Source organism: Rattus rattus, chromosome 5 (assembly GCF_011064425.1).
Source record: "Rattus rattus isolate New Zealand chromosome 5, Rrattus_CSIRO_v1, whole genome shotgun sequence".
Taxonomy (NCBI): Eukaryota; Metazoa; Chordata; class Mammalia; order Rodentia; family Muridae; genus Rattus; species Rattus rattus.
The window spans coordinates 37,424,380-37,448,228 of NC_046158.1; the positions used below are offsets into that span (position 1 = coordinate 37,424,380).

The 23,849-nt window shown below is 46.2% G+C and overlaps 1 protein-coding gene across 1 annotated transcript in view; it reads left to right on the plus strand.

Annotated features, from left to right (window-relative positions):
• Tanc1 (tetratricopeptide repeat, ankyrin repeat and coiled-coil containing 1) overlaps window positions 1-23,849 on the plus strand; it is a 228,616-nt gene that overhangs the window by 103,427 nt on the left and 101,340 nt on the right. Inside the window, exon 4 of the mRNA XM_032903343.1 lies at window positions 7,315-7,503. Within this exon, the coding sequence (XP_032759234.1) occupies window positions 7,315-7,503 (189 nt within the window). The remainder of the gene's footprint in view (window positions 1-7,314; window positions 7,504-23,849) is intronic.

A 23,849-nucleotide genomic window follows, 5' to 3' on the forward strand; every position in this document is an offset into this window, starting at 1 on the left:
ATGACTTTTTCGTGTCCAGGTTTCTTCTGAGAAACATCTTTTGTTTTCCATATCTGTAATGTTTTCTCATACCATTAACCGTTCTTGCCTGTTTCCTCTATGGCCTGGGGAAACTCTCCAAGTCTTTGCTCTTTATCAGTGCTGCGTAGGAAGTCGTGGTGAATCCTTGTCTGAGCTGCACACTGAGTGATTGTGAAAGGCCTAGGCCAGCCACTCCATATTCCACCAGGGTGCCCGGCTGCTTGTGAGTGGGTTCTCAGTTCACTTTCTCTGGGTTTTAAAAGATGCCCACTTTCTGGGGGGTGGGTAGAGGGGACCGCTCAGTGGTTAAGATTACCGTTTGTTCTTCCAGAGGACTTGAGTTCCATTCACAGTACCCATATAGGAGCTTACAACTGTCTGTAACTCCAGTTTCGGGGATCCAACAATCTCACATAGACATACATGCAGGCAAAACACCAACGCACATACAATAAAATAAATCATTTAAAGAAAAGGTTCTTTACTTTGATCAATAAACTGTATGCTTTATCAGTTTCTCATCATGGATGATTTTAGGGAGGTCTGCTGTGTAAAGGGAACCTGTTTAATGGAGGTCCAGGAAGTATTCAGGCTGGGAGACTCGGGGTGAAGCAGCCTCAGTGGAGGGAGTAGGGACCCTGTTGCCCTACTTACTGGAATGTGGTTAAGCCACGGATTGTCGCAACAACAAAGGATGTCCGTGTGTCTTCTTTTGAATTGCTATGGTTTCTTATATTTTCTAGCTATCTCCTGTTTGGGGGTACAGTTTTTGTACACATGGGGTCTTGCCTCCTTGTTGACAGACACTGGGCTCTAGGGAGGCTTTGCGTGACTACTTGCCTGGTGCAGCTTTACACACAGTCCAGGACTCAGGCTTTACCTACCTGCATCCCACCTCAACCCTGCCCACTCCTCAGCTGGCTCTCCCTCTGCCAGTCCCACCTCAACCCTGCCCACTCCTCAGCTGGCTGTCCCCCTGTCAGTCCCACCTCAACCCTGCCCACTCCTCAGCTGGCTGTCCCCCTGCCAGTGAGAGCCTTGATGACTTGGAGCTGGCATAGAGCGAGTAAGAAACACTTGCCATTGTGATGGCCTTCTACTGTTCCTCCTCCCTTGCCTCATGTCAACCTGCCAAGATGATTTGCAAACACCCCACAGACCTTTCCAGGCTGACCCACATTTTTATTCTTCCTCTGGGCCAGGCTGGGTCACCTCTGGGTGGCAGTCACTTGCAGGTGTCCATGAGCACAGACCTTGTGGGATGGAGCTTCCTTTCACTCACTTCCTAAGGAAGAGTATAGCAGGTGGCCCACTTAACTTCACATATACACACAGCTCTATCCTTGGCGGTAGAAATGTAAATATTTACATCAGACATGCACATAGAGGGTGTCAGCCATATACAAGGATTAACCTCTGCCCGTGCTCCCAGTTGTTTACATCCTATTTCCAGAGGCAGGCATGACTGCAGAATTCAGAGATCCCCCATTCACAAACAGTAGGAGTGTTTACATGTACACTGTACACATAGAGTTGTATATGGATACTACATGAACATAAATATATACATATACACCCCCAGGAAACATACATTTTTAAATACTGAAAACTTCATCTTCATGGTCATTTCCTATGGGTTTTTTTTCCCTTCCCTTTCTCTCCCATTTGTCTTTTTCCCCCACCATGTTTGCCTTGACCTCTGGCTTCTCACCTCAGCCTTCTGAGCATTGGGATTACGGATATGCACTAACATTCCCAGCTGCCACCCCCTCCCTTGTTTTTTCTTTCCTTTTTAAAAACCAGAACACAAGTGTCTGGGATCCTGACTAGCTTCTTGTTCCAGTGGCGAGAGAAATCCCTGATACGCATTGCATTCATTACGTTACCCTCTGTGGGAGAGAGAGCCTTAAAGCCCATGACTTGAGCTGCAGTAATGGAAATAGCTTCCCAGGCAGCACTTGGCCTCCTTCTTGAACAGAGGAGTTGGGGCTGCTGCCCTGATCTGATGTAGCAATACAAGGCCTTCAAAGCTTCAGCATCTAAGAAGTGGGGAGGTCTGAGAGGTCAGAAAATGGCTATGCACTGCTGAGGAAATGTAGAAGAAGGAATTTGCATACATCCCACAGACCTTTCCAGGCTGACCCACATTTTTATTCTTCCTCTGGCCCAGGCTGGGAGACTAGACCTGCCAGGAACTGCAGGCCCATATGCTGCAAGAGTTAATGAACGCGCAGCCCTGTGTGAGAGGAAAGGGCGCTATTTCGAGTGCTTGATGACTAAACACCTTTGCTTCAGATGTACTTGGTTTGTGTGACAGCAGCATAAGGTGTGACTGAAGGAAAATTAATGATCAGGAGGCCTGGGCACCTCCCCAGCGGAACGTTCGCGAGTGCTTGGAACTAATTAAGCAGCCGGCACAGGAACTGGAAAATAGAGGAGGGAACAGCTTTCTCCATGGTGGCCCGGGACTGCGCGCAGACCTATATATACACACTATTTTTGATTTTCTCCATCGGGTACACAGAGTGACGTAATATTGAAAGCATATCTCGGCGGCCTTCTGAAAGGGAGCGGCACTGAGGGGATGGGCAACTGTGGTTGCCTGAGTTCACATTTGACATTGGCTGGTGCCCTCAGCCATGCTGCTTACTCCTGTCTGCTCCTTAGTCTTCTCATCTGTGAAGATGAAGTGAGGAAGCGGGGTGCTCCTGGCGCTCGGTCTGGGCACCTATCTGCATTCCTGAGAGCATTTGCTTTAAATTATGCTTCTGTAGAGTCTGAGAACGGAGGGTTTTCGGAGGTCATAGATTTCGAAAAGCACCGTAGCTCTTGCATGGTGACATATTTGAAAGGAAAAGCTTGCACAGTCAGGGGGAAGATGGCTTTCTGCTCACTCCTGTGTTTCAGGATAAAGCGCGTGAAGTGTGAGGACGTTTGCTGACCTCCATAGAGAAGGGGAAAGGATCCGCTTGTCTCATTAGCTGGTACTTTTTGGTCCCCGGGGTCAGCTGCTCTCTTATAGTTTTGTTGTTGTTGTTTTGTTTTGTTTGGTGGTACTGTGGTACTATCTGAGAATTAGTCATGACTGTGTGGATATGTTTTGGAAAGTTGTTCACGTGGGTCCACTTATCCTTTCTTTTTAAAAACGTATGCTGACTAATCAGTAGCTGGGTGTAGAAGCCCGAGCATCGTGTAAGATACAAGATGGCTTTGAAGTGTTCTCCATGGCAGAGAGAGCCTTCTACAGCGTTCAGAAAAGGACACTGGGTCTTGCAGAGGAAATCTTTCCCAACTTGCTGGGTTCCTGTAAATACATATGAATTATGTGGTTATAAAACCTTATGATGGAAAACATGTTTAAAAAGCAGTGCACTCAGAGGCGGGAACCACATACGATGTCATCATACATCTAATGCCCTGATTAAATGTATCACCCAAGTCCCGTTTTCTGGAGCTGGATAAACAGAACATCTTTCTTCTTTCTATTCTAAGCTTCCAGCCCCCACCTTCCCTGGCCACTTTGTGGCACGGTAAATGGAAATCTTATTTCCTGCCTCTGTAGACCTATTTACCTGAATGTCTGAGTTTGCCCCTGCCACTCTCAGGGCTACCCTTTCTCAAACGGGCTTCGCTTTCTTCAGCCTGCCTTCTCTGCCCTGCTTTAAAAGCCGCCTCTAATCCTGTGCTCCGTGCGCTCTAATCTGCAGTGCCGACCTTACCATTCTGCGTGGCTACCTTTAGGTGTTCATCTCCTAGATTCACATTTTTTTCCTCCCATTGTGACTTTAAATTCAAAGTCTCTAAGAGTGGAGGGTGTTAAATAAAGAACTATTATCCAAAGCCATTCCTGCCGATTTACAGTGCTCGATTGGATGTCTCATTCTCTTTGAGTCCATTGTGTTTGTACATACAGCTTTCACTTTAGTGCTTTATTATGTGTGTATTTTAATTTTGATTTATTATAAACAGAAGACCTTATAAACGTCCACTTTTTCCCCATGTCCTTCCTGATCTTTTATTTTTAGAATTCAGGAAATCGGTGATTTTAAAATAGGAAAAGGTGTGTGTGTGTGTGTGTGTGTGTGTGTAGACTGTATATAACTAACATAGCCTATGATACTGTTAGCCCCTTTACAGGAAAAGCATGATCACCCCTTACATAGTTAACTCATTTAGAATGTGTTTCTTTTGGGATTCCCCATTTTTCCCAGCATCCTTACAACAACTGCAGCTGTGTGTTAGGATCTGAGATGGCTGGTTCTTATGAGAGGTGTGCTTGGGTCAGGGGACTCTCTGAGATGGGCTCATGCTGGCTGACGTGATGCTCTGTGGGGTTTGCACGTTCTATGGGAAGCACCTGCCAATGTTGGGGAGTGGGGGTGGCAAATCCTGGTCATTGATAGCATGGCTTGCATACCCTGGAGAGGATGCATTGCCCTGCCCTGCCTGGGCCTTTCTGCTGCAGCCGCAGGAAGTGTGATTGAAGTGTGCTTCCTAGTACTGAACAGGAGTGAGGAATAGAATAGGTTGCAGTTAAAGCAACATCTACTCAAGGCCGTAAGAAACGCCTGTCATGCTGGATGTTACAGTTTAACAACTTTAATTCTTAGCAAACCCTTTTAAGCGTCTGCTGAGCAATCTTGAGTGAACCAGGGATTTCTGATGCCTGGCTGCTCGGAACACCCCATTATTCATGTGTGTGCCCCTACCGGAGTTCTACTTTTGGCCTCTGGTGTCACGAGATGCTCTGGGCTTCCTTTGACCTTAACCGGTTGCTCTGTGTTGTTAACCCTAAAGCTCTAGGGCTCCAGGACGCTGTCCAGATCTCCTACCTGGTGCTTGTGCCTCCTGCTCCTCCCTAAAGCTGCTCTCTCTGCTTTGCTTCCTTCCCTATAAAAGGAAGCTGGAAGTTTAATTGTTTCTGGAAAACCGAACAGACCAGCATGTTTGGGACAGATACTGTCATGAGATGGCAAAGTCAAGCTGAGCTAGAAGTCCCCCTCCCCCAAACCCCATCTCTAAGTTCCATTTTTATTGCAGCCTACATAAAAATCCAAGAGCTCTGGAGCCCAGCCGCTCCCAAGGCTGAGGGGCCTCATGGCTGCCCCACGCTTCGGGAGCCCTGTCTTCCAGGCTTGCAGTTAATGAAAATATTTGCTTTGCTTGATACAAACAAAGTTTATGGGCAGAATCTGTGATTAAGAAAATGCTTTGAGCCTGCACTCCAGTCCCTAATTTCTCTTGTTCTGTGTTGGAGAATCCTGTCTCTGAGACAGTAACCCCCTTTCTCAGGAACAAGCTTAGCTTTTAAAGTTTCTGGTGATGGCGTGCGTATTTCCAGTTCTTTGTGTTCCAGTAGAAAGTAAGGGCCTGGAAGTCTGGGTTTTCATATGTACGTCAGAAATCTTTCCGAGTGGGTAGGGAGACTGTGCCTTATGGCCTGTCGGGCTATCTCACTGCCATTTACAGCTCAGGTCTGTGACTTGGATAGTACACGGGGGCCATGCAGCTCTCTTCAGACACATGGAAAGTCAGCACAGCTTGCCGCTCAGGTATCCTCCGTAACTGTGGGGCGTAACTACTTCTATGTCCTTGTCTGACTCCTGCTGTTACTTGCCTAAATCTTGTAGGTGCTGTACCTGCTTGCAGATCAAACAGTAGTGGGGACTGGTCATGGAGCTAGTCTTACAGAACCAAATGGTAGTGGGGACTCACTAGTTGTGAGACTGAGAAAGTAACTACCCGTCAGCTCTCACGAATCTCTTCTGAGAATAAGCTTGCAGCCCCGTTAGGAAGTGCTCATTGTAGCCACAGAAGTGGTAGAGAGGGTGCCTCATGCTCTGGCTTCAGATCTAAGAGGTGCTATCAAGAGTCCATGGGATGTAACGGTCCAGGACAGGAACCTCTCCTGTTCATATGGACAGTGTAAGGGCCTCTACTAACTCCTGTTTACCCTCCCTACTTAGGGGTAGAATGTCTTGATCACCTGCCTTTCATGCTTTTGTAATTCTAGTGAGGTCTGTTTAGTAATTGTGCCCTTTTTCCTTCCTCCAATTAGTGATGGGGCAATTAGTGGTAACTCATTAGCGTCTCAGCATAGTTTAGTTGGCCCAGGTGAGGCTGAAGAGACCTTGCCGACTCTGCCAGCTTGCCCACGGCTTTTCTGTTGCCCGCTCCGTTGCTTTGAGTTGCTCATGGAGGGGTTGGGGATTTAGCTCAGTGGTAGAGCGCTTGCCTAGCAAGCGCAAGGCCCTGGGTTCGGTCCCCAGCTCTGAAAAAAAAAAAAAAGAGTTGCTCATGGAGCCAAGGCTTCAGCATGCTCCCCCAGTCTGGGGCAGGGTTAACAGTGTTTCCCATGTGAAAAGCCAGCACAGCACTACAGCATGAAGAATGGTGGTTTGGGTCACATCCCTTTCTGGCCTTTATGCACAGAGATCTGGAAAAAAAGATTTAGTGCCTGCCCGGCTAGACATCCCAGGGGTTTGATTCCCCCAACTCCCAAATTCGGTACTTGGGTTTCTTTTGTAGCCGGGAAATCAAGTGGGAGAGCATTTGTCAGACAGACTGGTTTTGCTTATGGAAAACTTACACGTCTTCTCCGAATTCTGCTGTCTATAATTTAGAACTTTGAAGATGGTTTGTAATCTATGGAATGATGACTCAAGTTTCTTTGCCGTCTTTAGTAGCTTCTTAGTGCAGTCTGAGGAGTGTGACTTGGGGTGGGGCTGTGGAGTTGCGGGAGGGGCAGATAGGAGGAAACTGTATCTTCTGAGTACTTGTAACTGTTTCCGCTCCTTCTCCAAGAGGCTTGTCCCTGCCGAGGCCTGTATTCCTATATTCCTTGTGTGCATCCTCTCTGGTTTTTTGGAGGATCTGCTCACTCTAGACCCTTTGGTTTCACAACGGTGTGCTAGTTTGTTCCCTGGTTCTTTTGGGGGTTGGATCGGAAGGGAGCCTGCCTCAGTATTGAGTGCTGTGATGGGTTGGGGTTGGCTGGGGTTCAGGAGGGTCAAGTAGGTGGGATCTGAAGAGAGAACTGAGGCCAGGAAACTCTGTGGATGCAGTCCAGCTCTTCCATTGGGATCCCCAGGCAGAGTTAACTGATGCTTCAGTGGTAGACTTGAGTCTCCCCTGTAGGCAACGGAGTTCAAGAGCAATAAGGAGAAATCCTTTAAAGAAATGCAGTTATGTCCGGTATATGGGAATTACATTCTAAGAGTGTAGCTCTCAGGAATTAAAGTCCTATCAGCTTGTCATGAGTGGTGTAACCTAGATTTCATCTCTCTCCTCCAGGAGGTGACTTGGGCTCAGAGACGCCCACCTTGTCCTCCAGTGGTGATTCTCCTGTGAACAGTTTGTCCACAACAGAGGACACCTACCGTGTGAGCTTGGCCAAAGGGGTCTCCATGTCTCTTCCTTCATCACCTTTGCTGCCTCGACAATCTCACCTGACACAGTCAAGGGCGAACAAAAAGTCTCCAGGTAAAAAAGCGTCCCAGAATCTACATAAGCTATATTGTTTACTTAAATTATATGTGAGATATGTATATATATATATATATTATAATTGTACCATATACATAACCTATAAGTCATGTATATGACATATATCATGTATATATCATATATATGTATATATCGAGATGAGAACATGTAAGAAATCTTCTGGTGTGGTGGCGTGCTCCTGTATTCCTATAATCCCAGCACCTAAGACAGCTAAACAGAAGTGCAGAAGCCCGGGAATTCCAGGCCAGCTTGGGCAACATAGTGAGATCTCACTTCAAAAAAACCCCCAAATCTTATAGGAGAATATTTTTCAATATTTAAATTACTTTCAGAAGAAGGGGATTCAAAAATTATTTCTAGCTATAGCTATATCTTTGTACCTCTGTGCGTATGTGCGTGTGTGAATGCAGGTGCCCTCAGAGACCAGAAGTTGTTGGATCTCGGTGTCTAGGAGCTGGGGTTATGGGTGGTTGCAAGCCGCCTGGCAGGGGTGCTGGGAATTGCACTCAGGTTCTCTGCAAGAACAGCAGGCCCTCTGAACTGCTGCTGCCCCCAGGGAAAACAGCTGAAGTATTTCAGCCCGCCTGTCTGTGTTCTACCTCCATGTATCCTGATGACAGGATAGACATTCATAGAGGTTCAAAATCTTGATTAAGAACTAACGCTCTCCGTGGACTCTGCCAGTTTCTTCCTGGTGAGGTGAGGAACACCATCTCTTATAGGAAGCCCCTAAAGTTAAGGGTACAGGCAAGTGCCACTGGCAGCAGCCTGCCTGTTCATTACTACCGAGCCTTGTATATCGCATGTGCTTGCTTGCTGACCTCATCAGCACTGGAGCCCGCTGTAATGTTTACTTTCTGCTGAAGACTAAGGCCTGGGACAGGGCGGGAGCCATGGGTTAGTTGTGTACGGCATTTCGACTCCGTTCGTCATTACCAGCTTCATGCGCTTGCCCACACTGAGAACAAAAACAAGCAGTGGTCGACCATGAGAGGCTGGGATTCAGATGTGAGGAAAGCCCTTCCTGCCCTGGTCCGCTGGAGTCCTAGCAGTTCTTTGATATTCTTTTAAATTGGCCGAATATTTGCTCATAAAAGGCAGGGTAATTTGGGTTCCCACTGATCATTTGCCAATGAAAATTCTCCCCAATTACATGGGAACATATTCAGAGTTCATCTAAATTGTGCCCCGGGGCTATGAAATTAATTAGTTTCTGGTTTCCTAAATATTTGTGTTAACTTGAAATGACATATGCATTATTTTTTGAGTCCTGTAGTCGGTGTTTGAAATTTATGTGGGGGTAAAATAGGGAGGGGAAACCCTGAGGCATCGCATGTGAGAAACGTTGATGTGAGTTTGGTTGCCTCTCCAGAATCTTTCATTGTTCCAGAACTTTCTTATTTTGGACAGCATTGTTTTACAGGCCAGTCATTAGCTGTAAATTGGGAACTTTTTTTTTTGGTATGAAGGGACTTCCTGTGCCAAGGAATTTGACCTGTTTATCAGTGTTTAGGGAAATTCCTGGAATGTCCTTTGCTCGCTGCACTGCGGTTTCTCTGTGTCAGAAGTCTTTTCTTCCTGCGAGCCTTGGTTCCCACAGGGCCTTTCTCGCTAGGTTACCCTGGTCGGAATGGCTGTTCTTAGGAACTGCACACATCTCTTTTAACTCAGCTGTGTCACTTGTCTGTTCACCCCAGATTAGTGAGTTTATCAACAGAAAGACTTTGCTTTGCCAGATTCCAGGCAGATGCATGAGCCCTCTCCCAGACCTATCTGGGCCTTCTTATCAAATCCAGATTTAGCCAAGAAACCTGTTAGGTCAGTTTAACAAGGAAATCTCATCTCCATCCCCCCATCCCCCCATCTCTGCCACCATCTCCACGCCCCCCTCCCCGGATCACATGGCCTAACTGCATCAAAAATTCCTTTAGCTCAGGGAAGTCAGAATTCCCCTCCTGATTTCAGATCTCTGTGATTTTTCCTTTACTGACCGTCACCCTGTACCTTGGCTACATATCCCTGCCTGGCTGTGCAACTCTCAGAGTTGAGCCTAGTCTCTCCCTGATAGGAAAATTCTACTGCACTGGTCTAACCTCTACTCCTGAATTAAGTGCACCTTCCTGCACTTTCATAAGCACCACTGAAAAACGTTTTGTTTTCTTTAACATGGTGTACTTCACAGAAGTGATGCTCTAGGGCAAGCAAGCATGTCTTGGCCAAGTGTGCTGTACCCATGAAAACCGGGTGATTCTGAGCCTGTGTCTCACTAAGGAACCTCAGTTGAAGAGAATGCCAAGCACAGAGATTTGGCACACGGAACCATGTTCAGCTCCTCAGACTATGAATCTCCATTGCTTTTGCCTCTGGGATCACCTGAGACTCTAGGAAATACTACATTTTAGACATAAGTTTATTTCAGTGTCTGTTTGGTGTGGCTTTCTGTAGCCTTGGCAGATAAGCCTGGGCCATGTGACTGACCCGAAGGGTTTGAAGAGGACTGGCATTATATGGGCAGAGAAACCCTGACCAATTTGTCCCACATTCCTGGACCAATCTAACATTTGGCTCTGAGAAACAATTCTCATAAAGATGAAATTTATTTCTAAGTTCTTGTGGTTAGTCTTACAGACAGAAGGATGTAGCAGTCTTCCCGAACATCCAGTCTTTTAATGGGTTCAAGGAAATGCCTTCCAGTTTAGATGCTTTTGTCCGACTGAGCACTTCCGTGCTAGCAGAACGGTTTTTGTGCACCGCCCAAATCCACGGAGCAAATTAGTGTCTCACAGTCGATGATTTGGCACTATTACCTTAATAATCTTAAGTTATAAAATTGAAGGCAGAGATGGCTGCTTAAAAATGGCAGTGACTCAGAAGACCTAAACTAATATTTTCATAGCTGCTAACATACATTTTTCTTTAAACCATATCATTGGGAAAGTATTCAGAATGCTAATGTCTTACCTGCCCTTTTTATTTTTTAATTTTTTTTAAAAGGTTGACATATGGCAGTGAACATGCAGTGACTTTAAAAATACCCATCTATTTTAAAAACGAGCACTGTTGCTACTAACGATACAGTAAATACAGTGTATCTGCAGTTCCCAAGGACAACAGCCAGCCCATCCTTGGTTACCCATACTTTGCCCTGCGGCCTGTGCTTGCTCACTGCTGTTCAAGTTACCCTGGTGACTTTTGTTATGATTTTTGATGTTTACAAAGTAGATTTTTAAATCTAACACAATTATTTATCGATTCCTGTAAATTTCACACTATGCACCCCAGCCCCATCCATTTTCTAGTCCTCATTTCTGCCCTCCATCCCTGTAACGTCAACCCCCCCCCCAAAGAAATAATATAACGACAACAAGCAAACAAACAAAACAAATAATTGCTCTGTGGGAGCTACAGTGTGTCACTGTGTCAGTGTGTCACACTGTATACCCTTTTGCCCAAACAGCATTACTTGCAAATATTCATTGCAATCAGTTATTAGTCTGGTTTGAGGCCCCCGGTCTTCTGCTATACCCTCAACACAGGATCCTCACTGAGACTCCTCTTGGGTATCCCTTTGTTACATTGTATCATGGAGATCCTGCAACTTTGGATCTGCGGGAAAGACCAGCCTTTTCATGTGAGCCAGCAGCTCACCGGTAGATGTCTGGGTAGGCCAGTTCAAAGCCCTGGGTGGTAGCTGAGTTGTTCAAGCCTCCCATCTCTCCCACACCCACGCCACCAGGGCTGGCTCTCCCACACCCATGGCACCAGAGCCTGCTCTCCAGTGCCTACATCACTGCTGGTGCCAGTGGCTGGTGAGGGTCAGGGCCAGTTTATCAAGGTCCTTGGACAACAATATGGCTTTAGGTGGCAGCCCAGACTGTGGAGGTCTGCATGGCCTTTGGGGTACGGGCATTGTCACACCCTTGCTTCATTAGAGCCACAGAACCACACATAGCCTCAGAGGCAGCATGTTGAGACATCACATGGCCTCAGGTGGCAGTGCAAGTCCCTCACATTGGGCTGTTCCTTGCCCCCATTGCATCTCCAGTTCCTCCTCTCTTCATAGTGCATAAACCGCTCCACTTCTCTCTCTCCCATCTCTCCACAGCATATTTGCTCATTGTAGTAGAGCCTGCTGGTCCACACAGCATGACCTCTTAATGTCCTCTGCCGGCCCAGGCATGGGCCTCTCATGAAATTACTTTTAAAAGACACCAAACCTTGGAATCAAGACCAGGCTGGCTATACATTTCTCCCTAAACAACAACAACAACAACAACAACAACAACAACAAAATGTAGAAGGGACCCCCCATCACTAATCTGTTTTATTTTCTTGTATAGAAATTCTTCACTACCTGATGCTTATCAAACTTAAGGGAGTACATGTAGTTGTACATTTTGCTTGGACAGAGATATAGCCAGATATACAATTCTTTACTGACTGATGGACTTTAGCTAATGGATTGGCTGGGTGGTCAAGAACTTGGAAAGAGCATGACTGGAAAATTGGTGAAAAAGACATTTGAGGAGTATGGTGGTTTGAATGAAAATGGCCTCCATGGGCTCATATATATGAATGCTTGGTCTCTAGTTGTTGGAACTGTTTGAAAAGGATTAGGAGGTGTGGCCTTGTTGGATTAGGTATGTCATTGAGTGTAGGTTTTGAGGTTTCAATTTATGTATTTTCTCTCTCTCTCTCTCTCTCTCTCTCTCTCTCTCTCTCTCTCTCTCCCCCTCCCTCCTTTCTGTCTATCTGCCTGCCTGCCTCTCTGTGTCTGTGTGTCTGTGTCTGTGTGTCTGTGTGTCTGTGTGTCTGTGTATGTATGTGTGTGAGACAAGATTTCTCTGTGTAGCCCTGGCTATCCTGGAACTAGCTCTGTAGACCAGGGTGGCCTCAACTCAGAGATCTACTTGCCTCTTCCTCTTGAGTGCTGAGAAAAGCCTATACCATTTCCAGTTTGATCTCTCTACTTTCTACTTGTTGATAAGTATGTCTCAGGTCCTGCTCCAGAACCTGTCTGCTCCTTGCCATTATGGGTCATAAGCCTCTACGACTGGGAGTCCCAAATTTAAAACTTTTTCTTTTATAAGTTGACTTGGTCACGATATTTTGTTACAGCAGTTGAAAAGGAATTTAGACAAGGAAGTATGTGGATAGATCTTTTCGAGTGGGCAAAGCATGAGAAAATACTCGTGTCCCATAAAAATGCTCACCATAAGGTGACTTCAGCAGAGTAGAGTCCAGCAGTCAAGTAGACAGTATGACTGTTCTGTGGACACCTCTTTCCCTGGCCATCTCTGTCCCTGCCCAGTGGGTCCATGAACAAAGTAGCCATTGTGGCAGAGATGTAAATCATGCATGGGCTTGACAACATGCACTAACACTCACTGAGGCTGACCTGGCTACAGCTACTGCCAACAGCAGAGACCAACACCCAGCCCAAGATATGGCACCCCCAGGATGACCAGCCAGCAACTTGGGGGTGAGCTGAGTACATTGGACTGCTTCCTTCTCAGAATAGATAGCTTAAACAAAGAGGAAAGAAACTGTCAGCGACTGGAACTCTTACTCTACCATGAGTCAACTGCTGTATCTGTAAGAAAGCATCTTGATCAACACAACTTTTTTTTTTTTTTTTTAAAGATTTATTTATTTTATGTATACAAGTACACTGTAGCTGTCTTCAGACCAGAAGAGGGCATCAGATCCCTTTACAGATGATTGTGAGCCACCGTGTGGTTGCTGGGACTCGAACTCAGGACCTCTGGAAGAGCAGTCAGTGCTCTTAACCGATGAGCCATCATCTCTCCAGCCCTTGATCAACACAACTTAACATTCATAAAAGTTTGGATTGGTACTATTGGTAACTACTTAGATCCTCGGAACTGGGGACCAGCGATGATATTAATGCCAGGTTAGGTATCTCATGCTTGTTAACTGCCACATGTGTAAGGCAGAGACAGGAGGACTGGGGCACAAAAATTCAAGGCCAGTTGGTCTACATAGAGTTCTAGGCTAGCCATGGCTGTAATGCAAGACTCTGTCTCAAACAAACAAACAAGCAAGCAAGCAGAGATGTCATTAACCTTGTGTTAATGTAAATTTTATGTGATTGAGTTTCTCGTTTTTATCATTTATTTTTGGAAGTACTGAGGATTGAACTCAGAGCCTCCTACGTGCTAGGCAAACACGTTCTACCACCGAGCTATCTGTGCAGCCCCCACTTCATGCTCAATTGTTTATATTTACCCTTGTGCAACTTTCCTCTGTATGTTCCTTGCCAGAACATTCCATTTTCTGGGTTTCTCTTTTCGATGTTATTCTGACTGGAAAGCCTGTTTTTTGATAATCACAAACAAGGATTGACACCCATTAAGATAGCTCTGTGGTTGTTGGTGAGCTTCTGGGACTAGGGGTTCACCAGTGTCTGTCCTGTATCTTTGCTTTGTCTTCCAGAGCTGAGAAAAGCGGCCTATCCCGTGGCTTCTTCCTAGTAATGTCATTAGCTCTTTCACATCCGCAGGCTCTGCCCAGATCGCTTTGCCTCCATTACGATGAGGCATGGATGAGAAGCAGCCTTGGAAATCTTGTAATGGAAACCGCAGAAAATGATGCCGGGTGGCAATAGAGGTTGAACAGCCTTCACCTGGAAATCTGACTTTGAGAATCGATAGGACATCACATCCAACGCCATGTGATTGGTCATGGGCAAAATTCAGGCACATTAAAAGTGTTACATACATTTCCTTCTGGCTGTGCCTATAGGATGCACACAAACGTAAATCAGCCTCATGTGAGTCCCACTGCCCCTATAGGTTAGCATCTAAAACCTGAAACACTCTGGGTTCTGCACACCTCGGACTAAGTAAGGATGCTTGCCCTATATTGCCCACCTTGTGCTTTTGGCTAGAGTGGGGAGACTAGAGAACACTGGCTATTTCTAGTGCCATCTTACATGTGACATAGCTGTTACGGTGGTTGCACCAACTCCACTTGCTGCCTGCTTTCTTTAGAGAAAACCCTGGCGAGCTGTGAAGCAGAGGCCATCTTCTTCATGTGATTCTTGGACAACGAGTTAATGTCTGCCACGGCTTCCCCTACCCTACTCAGCAAGAGTGTTGCTTCATTTGGAAATCCCATCCGTGGGGCAGAACTACTGCTGTCATTTTCATATGTTTTGCTTGTGTGCATGTGTGTGTTTTATATGTTTGTATGTACGTTTACATGTGCATGTGCATGTGGAAGTGAGAGACTGATCCTGGGAGTCTTCCCCATTCTTTTCCACCTTATTTAACTTTTGAGACAGGATCTCACGATAGTCCTGACTTCCCTGAAACTTGCCGTGTAGGTCAGGCTGGTCTCAAACTTTGGAGACCTACCTACCTGCCTCCACCTCCTGATGGCTGGGTTTAAAGACCTGCCCTGCCACACCTGACCTTCCTACCTTTTGTTGTTTTGAGACAGAGTCTCTCACTGTCCTCAAAGCTTCCCCATTCAGCTAAGCCAGCCATCATCTTGGCCATCAGCAAAACCACAAGGATTCTCCTTTCTCAGCATTGGGACTACAGGCACACACTGCTGTGCCTGGCTTTTTAATATGGACACTGGGACAAAAACTCATGTTCTCTTCGTTGAATGGCAGCTACGTCATTGATTGACCCACACCCCTACTACCCTCATCTACCACACACGTAAACCTGAGTCCCACATGATAGAACTCTTTTCTGTGCTCTTTTTTCCTGCTTCACGTAATAATTGTATTCCTAGGGTTTTGCTTGTTTGTTTGTTTTTTGAGGTATTTATTGTTGGCTGTTTCAATATGCTATAAATGATTTTAAAGCTAGTTTCCACCTAAATATTCATCTCGTCTTTCATTTAAAAAAATTGTAGCCATGCATACATGTCTGGTGAGACATGCATATATCCCAGGGCATGGAAGGGCACATTTTGCTTGCATAGAAAACCTTGTAGTACGACCTAAAATGTTTCCTGTTTTCGCCAGTAATTCCTAGTGTGATTTTTTTTTCTTTCAAACTGTAGTGCGATATGTATCACAATATGTATAATTTCTGGCCAAGAATAGCCATGCATGCCCATAAGCAAGCCCAGTGCTTATGAGGCAGAGATAGCAAGGTCAGAAGTTCAAGGCCAGCCTGGGCTACGTAAGACCCTGCCTATCAGCATACCATTTAAAAGCAAGTCATCCGTGTTCATCAGAACTCCCAATAACTTTTCTCTGGTAAATTTTATGCACATCTGATACCTCCTCTAGGATGGTAGCTTCCCAGAGTGCAGTTGTTCAACCAAACAGCCTGAGTTTGTGAAGAACCCTGGTGCACTCTGGTCAGTTGCTTCCAGAAAGCTGTATTGATTTGATATTCCCTTCAGAGTTCACTGAGAGGTATTCTTTTTGAAGTTGACATCTTTCGGAAAGTATCTAGATGGATGGTGCTTGTAGGCGTTCTATCTGAGCTAGTTGTGGACTGCTGAGACCTTTAAAGATGCGGAAGGGGCTCTCTGTAACCCTCCTCTTTTGAACTCCCCATCTGTCTGGGCTTCTTAGACATTTCCACTTTCTTTCTTTCCAGGGTACAGTGTTGGGGGCATTATCACAGCTGAATCCGATCAAGTTCGTGTTTGGAAAAACATTCAGCTGGCGTCCAGTTGCATCTGTAACTGCTTGCTGTCTTTGATGCTTGGAGAGGGCCTCTAAGATCATGGAGGCTTCTAAGACTGTTGACTTGGGAGGGCTCTTAGAACAGCTTCTGGTTCAGAATTCTCTGAAGGAAAGGAAAGATCCCACAGTCATTATGGAACGCCTGAAATTTGTACAAGTTACCGATCTGTCAGTAGTACAATCTGCCCGCACACTGCGGTCGTATGAGCTGTGAATGCGAGTGTGAATGTTCTGGTTTCACGAATAGAGGAGAGCCCAGGCCGAAGGTGGTAAGTTAAGTTGTGTCTCTGAGGCTGGCTGCTTCTGGAGATGAACAGTATGGCAGGGGACACACAGTCCTTCTTCACCTTGCAGAAACAGCTCGAGGGCCTCAGACTATAACAACTAGGATTCAGCCTTCAGCAGGGACAGGTCCCTCTGCTGTGGTGACTTAGAGCAGTGCTTGTTTCTTCCTGGAAGTTGTTGTATGGTAGCCTTCTCCAAGGAGTAGGCAGACAGCTGTCCTTTACCTAGACTAGGTGTGACTGTAACATATGCATTTTCTGTTACTCTGCAAATGTGTGCTCACACACAGAGCCAGTGTATGCTCCATTTTGAATTTGAGGGCCTGAGTCCACTTACTTCTCTGTCTGTAAGTCCTAGCTCCCCATGCATCATTTCTGGGGACACCCAGAAATTGCTCCAGGGATATCCACAGTACCAGCGCACCAGGTTCTCTGCTTGTCTCGGGATTTAAGGCATATGAGGAATGGCCCAAGCTTTGTTTCCTTAGCTTCCAGACTAGTGCTCAGAAATAGATAGAATATATGATTACTGCATGTAAGTGCTTTTTAATAAGGGAGCGTGTGTGTGTGCATGTGTCGTTAGCCTCCAATATTAGAGATGATAGTTGACAAAGAATTATTAATACACGAAGTGTATAACATTGCCAGGCACAGTGACACCCATCAGTGGTTTCAGCTACCTAGGAGGCTGAGACAAAAGGACTGCTTAATGCCGACAGCCAGGCAATACTGAGACCTTAAAAAGTGTGTGTGTGTGTGTGTGTGTGTGTGTGTGTGTGTGTCTGTCTGTCTGTCTGTCTGTCTGTCTGTCTCTGTGTCTGTGTCTGTGTCTGTGTCTATGTCTATGTCTATAATGTCTAGTCCTCTGTCTCTCCTAGCCATTACTCTTGCCTTTGTCTATTGATTGTTTTCGTCAGGGTCTCCTATGGAGTCCAGGCTGGCCTCCAACTCCCTGTCTTGCCTCAGCCCTTCCGTGGGATTGCCGCCACCATTGCCCTGTCTCCTCCCTCTCTTCCATGGTGCACAAAACAGCCTCACACATTTGCCTGCTTTCCCTAACCCTGGGCAAGTAAGGGGCAGTGCTTGGTAACGAGCAGTGGAAGAACATTCCTGTCTACCAGCTAGAGCTGTCAGTCATGAATGTTATATAAAACTTTTTGGTCCATTTTTCTACTTAATTAAGTTACAGAGTTTTATGACTCACAGAAGTTTCTAATTTTCTAGAGTTAAATTGATACAGTTTTCCATTGTAATTCATCCTGTTGCATTTTTTTAAAAAAAACAACAGGTTTATTGAAACATAATTGCATGCCACATAATTCTACTATTTAAAGTTTCTAGCGCAGTCTTTAATGACATTTTCACAAGATTTCAACCATTGCTTATGGTCTAATTTTAGAATACTTTTTTACTTCCCCTAAATACACCCAAACAAACTTAACTTCATTACTGACCATTCTACATTCCTCCCGAGCTTCCCTTCCCCGCTCCCAAGCCCTGAGCACCTTCCACTCCTCTTTCTGTGTCTAGGTTACCCATTGTGGGCACTTCAGACGATTAGCATTGTAACAAGATGGGGTCTTCAGTGAGTGGCTTTGGAGCATGCTTTGTGGTATAAATTACAGATTCACTTCATAAAATCATGCAGTGTTTACTTACCACATGTTGCTTGTCTATCCTGGACAATTGGTTGTTTCTACTTTGGGCTATTCTGAATACTGCCACTGTGAACATCTTCGTATTTTAATTTTGATGTGCGTATGTGTTTTTATTTGTTGTTGCCTATTCGTGTAGTCCTAGCACCAGCGGGTCTTAACCGTAGCTCCGTGTTAACGTTTACTGTATTGCTGAGTCCCTTTTATAGGGACGGCATTACTTGATGTTCCCATCTGTGGAGTGGACCTTTATTACAGCCTCCCCAACCCTGTTCATCTCTTAGTTCATCATCCTAGTTCGTAAAAATGTGTGTCTTACATTTTATTGCTTTTTAAGATCCCGAATGTAAATTATTTCTCAAATACGATTTGCCAGCATTCTTCCATTCTGTGACTTGTTTTTCCACTGCCTTGACAGTTTTGTTTCCAAAGAAAAGCTTTTATATTGCCCATCTAATGTGCCTTGAGCCTTGTGATGTCATTGTGACCTAATCTAGCTTTATGCTCTCTTTCTCCTGAGAGAGAGAGAGAGATCTGTCTGTCTGTCTGTTGTTTCTACCTCCTAATGTTTAGACTGAGGGTCCATTTTGGGTTAACCTATGTACAGTGTGAAATGTGGACTAAATTATTTCACAGGTTGACACCACTTGCCTCTGAACTGTTTATTGAGAGGACTATTTCTTCCTTGATTGGTCTGTGGTTGACTGTCACACACACACACACACACACACACACACACACACACACACACACACACACACACACACACACAGCCCACTCAGCTCTTCTCGCTCTTTTTATGTATGCCCTAGGTCAGAATTTCTCGGAGAGAACTCAGGTACAGCTTTGATCTCGCGCCAGGCACCTTTCCTAGTTTAGCCTTCCCTTGCCTCTCTGGGAGGCGTAGCCCCTGACTGCACCAAACACTATGTGCCATGTTTCCTTCTGCCAAGCCCCAGCCATCACTTCTCTCACAGTGGATGTGTTCCTCCAGGACAGGAGTTCCTATCCTTTGTGTTGTCCCCGCCCCCACCCAGGAGCCCTGAAAACAGGATCCAGTCATTTCTTTATGTTGGTGATGAGGAGAATTTCGGTATTCTATGGTTACCAGCTCCGTGTGATTGGTTGAAAATACCAATCTGCTTCTGGACACAGAAGCAATTTAGAAGCAGTGGTACGTTGCATTCATAAAGCTGTGAACATACCTTTTTGCCATATCTATCCAGACCACACACTGCACAGTTATGGTCCAGCCTCCCCCAGACTGGGCTGTTTGGTAGGTGGTGAGCGAAAGGGCGTGTGCTCTAGCGTGGGTCTGTTGGCAGCCCCTGTGTTCCCTTGCCCTGCTCATACTCTCCTTTTCCTGGGCTTTCAAGGTTTTGCTGCCTGTTTCCTGCCTCCTGCCTGCAGTTAATGACAGCTGGAGGTTCTAGCCAGGCACACGTATAGCAGTGTCAGCTGCACCCCGTGGCTGTGTCAGATGGCGGCTGGAACAAGCCCAGAGCCATGCTCAGAAATGAATGTTTTGCCTCAAAGAAAATAGATGGGGGCGGGGACGGTGGGGATCTTTTTTGATAATTGCTGATTCACAGTGAAACCCAGAAATCACAGAGGCTGGTGGAAGCTGTGATATCCGTCTCTAACATTAATGAGTGTTAGCGTGAGGTAGGAGCAGACAGACAAGGCTGGTGCTCTGACTTGAATCCTCAAATTTGTTGTGAAATGTGAGTGTTGGTAGGGGGTCGGAATGGCTGGCTGTGTTGAAGGCAGAGTAGGCAAAGACGTGCAAAGCTGGGAACTGGGAAATGAAGGTAACAGAATGATTAAAAAAAAAAAAAAAAAAAAAAAAGGAATAGACCACGGAGACTCATGGTCTCCTCACATGGCAATTACAAAACCAGCTCTAGTCTCATTGCCTAGTCACATAAGGACACATAATATTGCCACAGGGTCTCTGCTCTCACAAGCCCACCTATTGTTTGTTTGTTTAAGATAGAGTTTCTCTGGAACTCACTCCGAAGACCAGGCTGACCTCGAACTCATCGAGATCCTCCTACCTCTGCCTTCCGAGGGCTGGGATTAAAGGTGTGCACCCCCACTGCCCAGCCAGGCCCACCTTTGTTTAATTCTCTCTCCAACCTGTTTCCTCAGGGCAGGTCATTGGGGCTTAATACAGACACAGTTTGTGTTCGCATCCTCAGCTCCGTCAGGCCAAGTCCTGTTATGCACAGCAGGCAAACACGGCCACTAAGCTTTACCGCCAGTCCCACTCAGGGTTTTCTTCTTTCCTCTTCCTTTTGTGCTGAACACGGAAGCCAGGACCTCAAACACGTTAGGTAGATGCTCTGTCCCCCGAGCTCCGTACGCAGCCCCATAACCTTCATTGTCTAGGACAGAGATCGCCACGCTCAGGAAGCCTGGCTGACAGTAGGTACTCAGCCAGAGTAGTTGGCAGGGCCACGCCTGGCATCCTTTCTTCAGGAACTGCTTCTCTGAGGAAATTTGATTTTCTTGTTACCTCCTTCCTTGCTGATCACAGATGCTGAGTGCTGGCAAACATGTCCCCTTGAAATGGCCTAGAGGACACATTCCCCTCAAAAGCCCTGGTCTGGGTAGAATGTTCCTCCTTCCTGAGAGGGGAAAGGCCTCACTGGCGCGGTCTGCCTGCAGTTGCTGTAGTGACAGACAGGCCGGACTTGGGGCCTCACGGCATGGTGTGCTGGGGCAGGCTGGAGGTGTTTCCTCATCCTGGAGATGGAGATCCAGTCCCCTTCATACAGGAATGATCTCGAATGCGTTTCCTTAAATTCTCATGCTGAACTGTTAAGCTTCGATGACCTTAAGGAGTGGGCTTTGGGGAGGAAGTTAAGTGTAGATGGGCTGGAGAGAGCAGAGAGCCCATGGTAGTATTGTGTGTTCTTATATGAGGAGGGAAACAGACTAAAACTGGCTATGCCCCGGCTGTGTGAGGACACCATGAGAAGACCAAGAGTTTCTAGTCAGTTCCTCACCTTGGATTTTCTACCCTCCAGACTATATAAAGCGAGTCGTTAAAGCTACTCGGTGTTTGGCGGTTCTGTTACAGCAGCCTGAGCTGACTAGACCGTAGGACAAGCCACATCCGACTTAGAGACCGGCCCATAGGCATGGTGGCTGTGGTGTCCTTGGGAGCCATCCCATATGGCATTCACCTCCATCTTCCTTCGAGGCTCAGCCGCCGACACTGAATTCCCACAGGGTCGGCCTTCCAGAGCCTTCATCCTCAGCCAGATGCCCACCCTTAGATCTGTCTTCTGGCAAGCGTGTGTCATCTCCACGTGCGGCTGGCTCTGCCTCCTGTGAAGCTTTGTTCCTGTGACGAGGGCACCAGAGCAGCCTTGCACAGCCAGATCAGGCTCTCTGTGTGTGGTGATTGCCTGGTGAAGGAAGCCAGCTTCGGAACTGGTGATTGGAGTGAGGAGGCGGAAGAGTGCGATGGGGCTCGGCAGACGGTAAGGCAGGAGTACCTAGCGTTGCCCTGGAATGCATGAGAGCCCCCGTATGTTCTCAGACCCTGAGAGGCCACGGCTCCAGAAGGCAGTGGTGACTGCACACTCCACAGTGATCCATCCTTGCTCAGTAAGCAACGGGAGGGAGTGGTCCTGTCGTGCAGTCAAGCTGACGGTTGCCCTTGGAGCCGTGCACAGGAGAAAGTCACAGTGGTGTTCCCGAAGGCAGCCAAGTGATCAGGTCCGTACTGGAGTGGAAGCCGTCGTGTCGGCTGGTTTGAACATCGCTCTTCTGCTCATGGAAGCCAGTCACTCACGAACAGTCTCTGGCTGTTACCTTTTTCTGTCATTGAAACAGATTGATGTGTACATGGGTGCATGCCAGATGGAGTGAGGGTTTGTACAGTGTAGCAGAAGCATGTACCTTGTACACCAGAATCCTGTCGTGTTCAGGACATGTGGGGGCGGAGCCTGGCTGTGGGACCAGCAAACGAGACCGCCACCGTTGGCTGCATGTTCTCTTTTTCTTTATGGAGAAGGTGCGGTAGGCTGCAGATGAGGTCATTGTGCCCTAGTTATGACTCCGCCATAATACTGGAGGGTGTTGTTTCACAGTACAACAAGCTCTAGTGACACTGCTATTTTGGGCAGGACGGTGTTTCTTGAGGACTCTGGATAAAACAGTTGCATGCTGGGAAGCTCTGCTTTGTGCCAATCAGAAGGTGACTGTCAACTCCAAGCTCTTCAGTAAAAACGCAATAGGAATTTAGGGATTTCTTTTCCTGAAAACATTTTGCTGATATATATATATATATATATATATATATATATATATATATATATATATATATACATACACATACACACATACATATATACATACACATATGTGTGTACACATATATGTCATATGTATACATATATACATATATATATATTAGTGATAACAGGTTTTATTAGAGCCAGATTTAAACACTCTGAAAGTCAGATGAATATTTATGCATCCACATATACCCTTGAGTGTGTGCATGCAAAAGATGCTTGGAACAAGTGGACTTTTTTTTTTTTTTTGCTAGGCAAGGGCTCTACCACTGAGCTAAATCCCCAACCCCTACAAGTGGACTTTTTAAAAGGTAGCTGCGAAATTTGAGTACGCCCAGTGTGTATCAGGTGAATATGAACTGTTGCATACTATCCCCACTTTTACTGCTTGAATGGAAAATTTTTACACAGGCTTTGTATTGTCCAGGAAGAGAGACCTGGGTTCAGTTTCCAAGGCCTTTGTCTTGGCGATGCTATGTCTTTGCAAGTTACTAGTCTGACCTCCATGTAGAAATGACGGCTAATCATCTGTCATATACACTCCTCCCTTCCCTGTTTATAAAGAACTGTCTCCCAGAACATGCTGGAAAAAAGCAGTGAATGTTGTTGGCCTCTCAGATGCTGTTTAAAAAAAAAAAAACATTGAACTTTCTATCTCTGACTAGGAAGAGAGTGCTGTTGGAATTTACGCAGGGCCTTCTTAACTGAACTGCTGACTTAGATTTTGGTGTGCGAATGTTGGTGAGCCTGTTCACGGTTGGATTTGTGTTTAAACATTCTGGCCGTGGCTTTGGGAGCCAGTTGAGCCATCCGTAGCTTCTGTAGAAAGGGTCTTGCCTGACACTGGATTGGTTTTCATTCCCAGTAGCATGTGTTGTCCCCAGTGTGGTGCCTTACACTTGTTTATTCCTGGTCCCGTGGCCACTTTGATTGAGAGCGATAAAGATGAACCGTGACAACCTGAATGAGCAGGCGTGGAGACGTGTGAGCCGCACTGCGGGAGCAACAAGTCGAAAGGTTGCCTCTGGTGTCTACCTGAGCTCTAGAAGATTCTGACAGGGGAAGTGATGTGGGTGTGTCAAATCCAGGAAGCCAATCCAATCCCCGAGGACTGATATTTACTCTCTTTGGGTTTTACAATACACTCTCTTGTTAAATTTAGAAAAGACGAGTTCATGTGCATTTGCATGCACACACTCATGCATATACACACATACATAACATACATACATAACATACATACATAACATACATACATACATACATACATACTACAGCAGGTACCTGAAGAGACCAGCAGAGGGCATTGGCTGTCCTGGAGCTGGAGTTACAGACTCCCCTGAATTGCCTGAAATGGGAGCTGGGACCTGAACTCCTGTCTTAGGAAAGCAGCAAG